The sequence below is a fragment of the Pinus tabuliformis genome, chromosome J (genome assembly GCF_031772625.1).
Source record: "Pinus tabuliformis cultivar Carrire ecotype Pingquan chromosome J, CPIR1, whole genome shotgun sequence".
Lineage (NCBI taxonomy): Eukaryota > Viridiplantae > Streptophyta > Pinopsida > Pinales > Pinaceae > Pinus > Pinus tabuliformis.
Window position 1 is genome coordinate 278456931 of NC_142295.1, and position 9027 is coordinate 278465957.

The following is a 9027-nucleotide window of genomic DNA, read 5'->3' on the forward strand; positions in this document are numbered from 1 at the left end:
ACATAATATGGAAGACATTTTTTTTACTTTGAAAGAAAGTATCTAGGATATTTCCTATCATAATAAACATTTTTTAACTCTTTCCTTTTCCTCTTAAAAAAACTCCATTATCTCATTGCTATAACTTAAATGAATTTTCTTCTTTGTTTTGTAACAATGTTACTATCTCAACAATTTCCATTCCTTATTACTACACAATGACTTCTGTAAAGAATTAAATTCCCTTTCTTCTTATGATAAATATTTAATTTAACATAATAACAATCCTTTTTAATTATAATGTATAATTCTTCTATAAGGAAACCAGAAATGGAGTTAAACATCACAAAAGTGGTTCTTTGTCATGAACCTGAAGACCACACTAGTCCAATTTAGAACTCTATACTTAAGGATCTTTTTCCAAGGGTTCAATTGGCTCTATATCCATAGTTCCACTAGCTCTATGTCCACCTCAAAAGCCCCTTAGCCTTAGCGCGGAAAAGTTTTTCCAACCTTCACAATTTCTTTTGAAAGGTATAAGCCCAAATCTTATTTTCTCTCTATCCTCCAACCATCATTTTCTTTCCAAATGAGATGGGTTTTTCTTTCTTGAGGATTAAAAATATATTTTTAATTTTTCTTTTATTTTTATTTTTCGTTCACTTGCCCAACCTTCATAAACATTAATCATTTCCTTCAATTAAAATTTATCTTTTAGATACAAAGTTTTACTAGGCCTATTTCACTAGATCATGAGTTATTAAGTCTTGTAAGGTAAAAGTAACTAGTAGTAAAACAAATATTCACAGCAATTGGGGTGTTACACTTGTATTTTGAAAGATTTGATCCCTCTCTGCCATCAATAATCTAGAGATCCATATTTATCAAGCTTGGAAACAAATCAAATTTATTAAGATCCATGGCAAAAAAAATGTGTATTTGATCCACTCCACACCTTTTGAATATATGGAGTAATGATGAATCTTTTCCATTTATATAAATATGTTTTATTTCTAAATATGGTTTATAATATAACATAATATTATATTATACTATATGATATGATAAAAGAAATTATATACAAGTAATTTATGAAAAGATAAATGAAATTTATAAGAAAAAATATTAATATTAAATAAATAAATATAAAATATGATAATAACTAATTGCAATTTAATTCTATTAATTAGGTAGTATTTTAAATTCTATATTGGAATTGGGGTCTAATAATATGTCATAATATAAAAAAAGGTATATCTTATTTACTATAGTTAAATTGGATATATATATATATATATACACACATCAATACATATACATTTTACAATAATTATAGTTAAATCAAATAAGATTAAATTATGAATGAAAGTTATGTTTGGAAAAAAATTATAATATGATGCAGGAGCATCCAGCTCCAAGGAGACAGAAGATCGTTGACTGACTCACGGTAAAACAGGAACACGACAAGACTCCAGGAGTGGATGGACAGGTCATCAAAATTGGCTGTTGTTTTTGTTAATTAATGTTTGTTTCTTTTTATTTCAGAACAATTTAAGTTACTGGTTGTTAGCTTAGGAAAACAAAAACTGTTTAGTTAACTTTTTGTTTAAAGAAACAAGTGACAGTTACAGAATTCAGTTCAGTAGGCAGTTATGTTTCATGTAGTTTAAAAAGGAAAAGAACAAATGTAACAGGGACTTTTTTCCCCTCATAAAAGAAAAGAATAAGAGATAGCAAGACAAATAAAAAACCCTCTGTAACAGAACTAATGCAATCTTGTCTGAGATAATCTATTGCTAACAATTTTCCCATATCGTGCACATAAGTGTTACTGTGTATTTACTGTATTTAAAAGTGAATTGAGACAGAAAGAATTTTTGACTGTAACTAGAAATTCAAGAACGTTACAGGCATTAAGTCAAGACCACAGTCCATATTGCCAGAACCAGTACGCAAGCGAGACAGAGTAAGGCAGTCACACATTAACAGCATATAAGTTGCAGAACATTACAAGAATAGAGAGCGTTCAGGCATCAAAGGAAACCCAGATTGCAGCCGTAATGCATAGAATCTGTATGCCAAACACGAGGAGTAACGCGACCACACAAAATCCATATACAAGCTTACAAGGAAGAGGTATCAAACCAAACCACTCTGTTTCAATTAACTTAGTTAAAGTATTTCATAGTCATTGCACACAGAAAGATCGATAAACATTACAGCATCATGTGTTAAACCCCGGCATCGCCGTAAAGCACAAGTTCCAAACCCTTGTTGTGTTGAGACCATAGACTGACGCAAAAGAATAGAGCACAGAGACTGCAAACGCCAGCAAAGGGCACGGCCGAACCCTAAACAACCTAAACAAACTGAAATCTATAGCTACAGCCATATTGAACAATCTACAGACATACTGGAGCAGGAGTAAACCCTACCCGTTTGCAAAGGGTACCAGGGTTGAAAGGATTCGAAGACTGCACAACTCGAAACCCTCGTGAGCAAGCCTTCTGGTCAACCTGCACATAGAAACAACGTGAGGTTAGTCCGGATTTCAACCAGAATCATCATCAACGTAAGAGAACGAAAGAGCAAACAAAGTGCAAGTGTGAAGGAGTTGTAAACTTACCCACAGGACGACGGAGGGCTGCTGAGACAGAACCCAATTCCATAAACTGAAAATGCACAGAACCTGTAAGTGTCGATAACAGGTAATAGAGCAAGGTAAATCATAGCACGAAAGCTTACCCTCGAGGGCGGAAAAAGTTCGGAAGAGCGGCAGCTTTGGGGTCGCAGATACCTGTACAGAACTATAGCTCAGTAGTTGAAAACGAAAAGACTCTTACAGAGAACCCATGAAAACGTAAGCAACTTACCATAAACCTCAGAACAGAACCACTGAAGACAGCAGCGAAGGCAGAGGGATAGCATTTCAACAGGAACTGTAACCATCGACAGAGTATAGGGTTCGTTTGACTGACAGAACAGTGACCCAGGTTCGAAACCGGGAGCATCGTCACAGGAACGCAGAGAGAGCAACGGCAGAGTGATGGAGTGGAAAATGAGCCGAGGATAACCCTTTAGGGTTTAACATAGGCGGGAAGACCCTTAACTGGACGAGCCGGTAGTTAAACCCATCAACCGGTAGATACATGTCTTAATGAGCCTCGGATTGGGGGCCAGGTAAATCCACGGAAGATTTGTCCACGCACAAGTGACCACCGGGGCCTGAGGTGAGGCCACGTGACTGTGTCCACGTCACCGAAGGGCTGGGCCATCAAAAGTGGTATCAGAGCTAGTTTCTTGAGTTAGAACCAATGGAACAGGTAGAAGGTGAAGGAAGAGGAAGAGGAAGAGGAAGAGGACGAGTAGTCCGGAGGGTAGCAGAAGAGGAACTCCGTGAGGAGGTCCGTGTCTTGCGAGAACGTTTAGAAGCAATAGAAGTTGGGGGAAGAAGAAACCCGGCAGATAACAGTGATGAAGATGAGGCAGAACCAGAGGAAGAATTAGAGGGGGTGACACCAGAATTCAGACTATTGAAGTTGGTTTTGCTGTCAAGTCATAAGCCAAAACATGAGCTGTCAACTTATGTCGGAAGTCTGTCCGTAGACGTGTTGTTGGATTGGCTGAGTGAAGTCAATAAATATTTTGAATTTGAGGAAACCAGCGAGGATAAGCAGGTGAAGTTCGCCGCCACCAAACTAAAGGGACATGCATCCTTGTGGTGGGACAGCATTCAGGCGGAACGAAGGAGGCTCAATAAACAGCCTATAAAGAAATGGTCTAGGATGGAGGCCAAGCTGAAAGAGAAATTTTTACCGAAATATTATCAGATTATGCTGTACAGGCAGGTACAGAATCTAAAACAGAGGGCAATGACCGTTAGAGAATTTACAGAGGAGTTCTACAAGTTAAATTTGCGGGCAGGATATGTGGAAGACACCCCGGAGAAAACAGCCAGATTTGTGAATGGCTTAAGGGGGGAAATCTTGGATGAAATTGGTATCCTTTCACCCCGGACATTGGATGAAGCCTATCAGTTTGCGTTAAAGGCAGAGGAGAAAATTAACCGGAAGCAAAATGCCAGAAGAGGAGGTGGAACTGGCAGGGGGAAAGGTAAGATGTTTGGAAGAGGCCGAGGTGCAGGTTCAGGTGAAGAAAGCAGCAGCTCTAAATCTGCTGGAGCAGCAGAAAAAGACAATAGCACTAGAGGAGGACGACCACCTCAGCGGGGGCGAGGAAATGGTCGGGGCAGGGGAGCTGTCCAGTGCTATCGCTGCCACAAATGGGGACACAAGTCGTATGAATGTCCTGAAGCTGAACCAGCAGGCGGAAGAGGAACTTATGTTGTTCAGCCAGAGGATGCTGAGACAACACCTCAGGAAGCAGAAAATGCACCAGAGACAGGTGAAGCTTTGGTGTTGAATAAAGTGCTGTTGAAACCAGCAAAGGAGGTTGCAGAACCAGATCAACGAAAAGCTTTGTTCCGCACTGTCTGCAAGTCGCGGGGCAAGTGCTGCAAACTGATCATTGATAGTGGGAGTACGGACAATCTTGTGGCTGTGGAGATGGTAGAAAAGCTGGGATTGAAGAAATTGAAGCACCCTATGCCCTACAAAGTGTCATGGCTACAGAAAGGACATCAGCTGTTAGTCGACGAACAATGTGAGGTAGAATTTCAGATTGGTAAGTACAAGGATAAGATCCTTTGTGATGTCATGCCAATGGATGTCTGTCACCTACTGTTGGGACGACCTTGGCAGTTTGATAGAAGTGCAGTTCATGACGGGAAAATGAATTGCTATAAGTTTGTTAAAGATGGGATCAAGCACACGCTTGTACCCATCAAGGAGGAAAATACAGCAGAAGCCAGTGGAGTGAAGGCATTGCTGTTGGGCGGAAAGGAGTTTGTGAAACAGATTGAGGACAGCGAAATCAATTTTGCTGTCATAAGGAGACCAAAGGCAGTAGTATTACACACACAGCTATCAGACTTGCCTGAGGAAGTTCAGCAGTTGCTGCAAGAATTTGGGGACATTGTGGTGGATGACCTTCCCAATGAATTACCACCAAGGAGGGGTATTAGTCACTGTATTGACTTTATACCAGGGGCAAGCTTGCCAAATAAGGCTGCTTACCGTATGAGTCCCAAAGACCATGAGGAAATTAGGAAGCAAGTTCAGGAACTACTTGATAAAGGGTTGATTCGAGAAAGTATGAGCCCTTGTGCAGTACCGACCGTTTTGGCTCCAAAGAAGGGAGGAGAATGGCGAATGTGCACAGACTCCAGAGCCATAAACAAGATTACTGTCAGGTACAGGTTTCCCTTACCAAGGATGGACGATATGATGGATTGTTTGAGTGGGGCAGCCTATTTCTCAAAAATTGACCTGAAGAGTGGATATCACCAGATTCGAATACGAGAAGGCGACGAGTGGAAGACAGCTTTCAAGACAAACGAAGGCTTATATGAGTGGCTGGTGATGCCATTTGGATTGAGCAACGCTCCCAGCACATTCATGCGCTTGATGAATGAGGTATTGAAGGAATTTAATGGGAAGTTCGTGATAGTTTACCTGGACGATATTTTGATTTTTAGCAGGACTAAAGAGGAGCATTTCAGGCATTTGCAGAGTGTGTTGAGAAAGCTGCAACAAAACAAGCTGCTGATTAATCTGAAAAAGTGTACCTTTTTTCAGCGAGAACTAGTGTATTTGGGATTTGTCATTGCAGAAAATGAATTAAAAATGGATCCGGAAAAGGTGGCAGCTATAGTTAGCTGGCCTTCTCCGAAGAGTTTATTTGAAGTCCGGAGTTTCCATGGGCTAGCCAGTTTTTACAGGAAATTTATCAGGAATTTCAGCGAGATTTGCGCACCTATGTTGGACACGATCAAGAAGGTAAATCAGCCTTTTCGCTGGACTGAAGCGGCAGAAAGTAGTTTTCAAACTTTAAAAAAAAAGATTACTGAAAGACCTATATTGAGACTGCCAGATTTCAACAAACTTTTTCAAGTTCGTTGTGATGCCAGTGGGACAGCCATTGGGGCAGTCCTTAGTCAGGAGGACAGACCAGTCGCTTTCTTCAGTGAAAAGCTAAACGAGAGTAGGCAGAAATACTCAACCTACGACAAAGAATTTTACGCAATCATACAAGCTTTGAAGCATTGGCGGCATTATTTGCTGGGAAATGAGTTTGTTTTATTTACAGATAATTCTGCCTTGCAGTACATTATGCAACAGCATAAATTGAACCACAAACATGCAGCTTGGGTGGAGTATCTGCAGAATTTTACATTCGTACTAAAGCACATTAGTGGCCAAGCGAATAAGGTGGCAGATGCACTGAGCAGAAGAACGTTGCTTCTGCAGGAAAGCACAATGCAAGTCTTGGGTTTTGAGCATTTGAAGGAGTTTTATCAAACTGATACCGAATTTGGGGAGGCATATGAAGCTTGCCAAAACCCTTTGTTAAGGAATAACAACATGTGGCTAGACTATAATCTGCAGGAAGGGTTGCTGTTTAAAGGAGGACAGATGTGTATACCCAACTGTTCTATGCGGGAAAATATAATACAAGAGAAACACAGTGGAGGACTGGCTGGACACTTTGGTATCGACAAGACGACTGCTCAGGTACAGCATTTCTATTTCTGGCCGAAATTGCAGCGAGATGTGCAGAGGTACGTGAGTAAATGCAGAGTTTGTCAGCTAGCAAAGGGTCATAGTCAAAACACTGGTCTTTATTTGCCATTGCCGATCCCGAGTCGACCATGGGATTCAGTGAGCATGGACTTCGTTTTGGGTTTGCCAAAGACACAGCGGGGCTTCGATTCAGTCATGGTTGTAGTTGACCGATTTTCAAAAATGGCACATTTTGTACCTTGCAGGAAAACCAGCGACGCCACTTATATAGCCCACCTATTCTTTACTGAAATCGTTCGGTTGCATGGACTCCCGAAATCCATCATTTCTGATCGGGATGTAAAGTTTACTGGTCACTTTTGGAGAACTCTGTGGAAAAAGTTGAATACTCAATTGCAGTTCAGTTCCGCTTATCATTCGCAGACTGATGGTCAAACGGAAGTAGTAAGCAGAAGCCTAGGGAACTTACTTCGAAGTTTGACAGGAGAAAATTCCCGGACATGGGACCGTGTACTTGCTCAAGCAGAGTTCGCGTACAACGATTCACCTAACCGCAGCACCGGTTACAGTCCGTTCCAGATTTTGTACGGCATGCATCCGCGAGGAGTGCATGAATTATAGGATTTGGGGAAACTCGAGAAACGGAGCGCTGATGGGGAAGAATTCGCTCAAGCGATGAGCAATTTGCACGAACAGGTCAAGCTGAAGTTGTGGGACAGCAGTCAGAAGTATAAGCAGCGAGCTGACACAAAGCGTCGGGAAGTTCAGTTTAACGTTGGGGATGAAGTCCTTGCGTATTTACGTAAGGAGAGATTCCCGAAGCGGGAGTACAACAAACTAAAATTCAAGAAGATCGGCCCCTGCAAAATCATCCGCAAATTTTCTGCGAACGCGTATGAAATACAGTTGCCACCTGAGATTGGAATTTCTCCAATTTTTAACGTGGCAGATCTGTTTCCCTATGTCGCCGATTCAGAGAATGATGCAGCAACTACAGTGCCACAGAAAAACAGCTATGAAGAAGATTCTTGGACGAGACAATTGCCAAAGGCACCACCCCTTGAGATCGAAAGGATTCTGGATACACAGGTAGCTAGACGCACACGCAGGAAGGAGTATCTGCGATATTTGGTCAAGTGGCGGAACCGTCCAATAGAGGACAGTTCTTGGCTCAACGCAACGCAGATAACTAAAGCGGGCTATTCTGTTGACGACCTCATGGAACGGAGCCATGACTTTTTGCCACCCCGGGAGCCTGATGCAGGAGCATCCAGCTCCAAGGAGACAGAAGATCGCTGACTGACTCACGGTAAAACAGGAACACGACAAGACTCCAAGAGTGGATGGACAGGTCATCAAAATTGGCTGTTGTTTTTGTTAATTAATGTTTGTTTCTTTTTATTTCAGAACAATTTAAGTTACTGGTTGTTAGCTTAGGAAAACAAAAACTGTTTAGTTAACTTTTTGTTTAAAGAAACAAGTGATAGTTACAGAATTCAGTTCAGTAGGAAGTTATGTTTCATGTAGTTTAAAAAGGAAAAGAACGAATGTAACAGGGACTTTTTTCCCCTCATAAAAGAAAAGAATAAGAGATAGCAAGACAAATACAAAACCCTCTGTAACAGAACTAATGCAATCTTGTCTGAGATAATCTATTGCTAACAATTTTCCCATATCGTGCACATAAGTGTTACTGTGTATTTACTGTATTTAAAAGTGAATTGAGACAGAAAGAATTTTTGACTGTAACTAGAAATTCAAGAACGTTACAGGCATTAAGTCAAGACCACAGTCCATATTGCCAGAACCAGTACGCAAGCGAGACAGAGTAAGGCGGTCACACATTAACAGCATATAAGTTGCAGAACATTACAAGAACAGAGAGCGTTCAGGCATCAAAGGAAACCCAGATTGCAGCCGTAATGCACAGAACCCGTATGCCAAACACGAGGAGTAACGCGGCCACATAAAATCCATATACAAGCTTACAAGGAAGAGGTATCAAACCAAACCACTCTGTTTCAATTAACTTAGTTAAAGTATTTCATAGTCATTGCACACAGAAAGATCGATAAACATTACAGCATCATGTGTTAAACCCCGGCATCGCCGTAAAGCACAAGTTCCAAACCCTTGTTGTGTTGAGACCATAGACTGACGCAAAAGAACAGAGCACAGAGACTGCAAACGCCGGCAAAGGGCACGGCCGAACCCTAAACAACCTAAACAAACTGAAATCTATAGCTACAGCCATATTGAACAATCTACAGACATACTGGAGCAGGAGTAAACCCTACCCGTTTGCAAAGGGTACCAGGGTTGAAAGGATTCGAAGACTGCACAACTCGAAACCCTCGTGAGCAAGCCTTCTGGTCAACCTGCACATAGAAACAACGTGAGGTTAGTC

The 9027-nt window shown here is 41.1% G+C and overlaps 2 protein-coding genes across 2 annotated transcripts; both read left to right on the forward strand.

Annotated features, from left to right (window-relative positions):
- Positions 1 to 3293: 3293 nt before the first annotated feature.
- On the forward strand, positions 3294 to 7241 carry LOC149226865 (uncharacterized). Its single transcript, XM_089380324.1, has 3 exons — positions 3294 to 4706; positions 4827 to 5176; positions 6008 to 7241. The coding sequence occupies exons 1-3, from the start codon at positions 3294 to 3296 to the stop codon at positions 7239 to 7241; spliced, it is 2997 nt and encodes a 998-aa protein (XP_089236450.1).
- A 54-nt stretch (positions 7242 to 7295) lies between these two features.
- LOC149226866 (uncharacterized) lies at positions 7296 to 8452 on the forward strand. The gene is made up of 2 exons (XM_089380325.1): positions 7296 to 7709; positions 8351 to 8452. Exons 1-2 carry the CDS (start codon positions 7296 to 7298, stop codon positions 8450 to 8452), a joined length of 516 nt encoding a protein of 171 aa, XP_089236451.1.
- Positions 8453 to 9027: the final 575 nt, after the last annotated feature.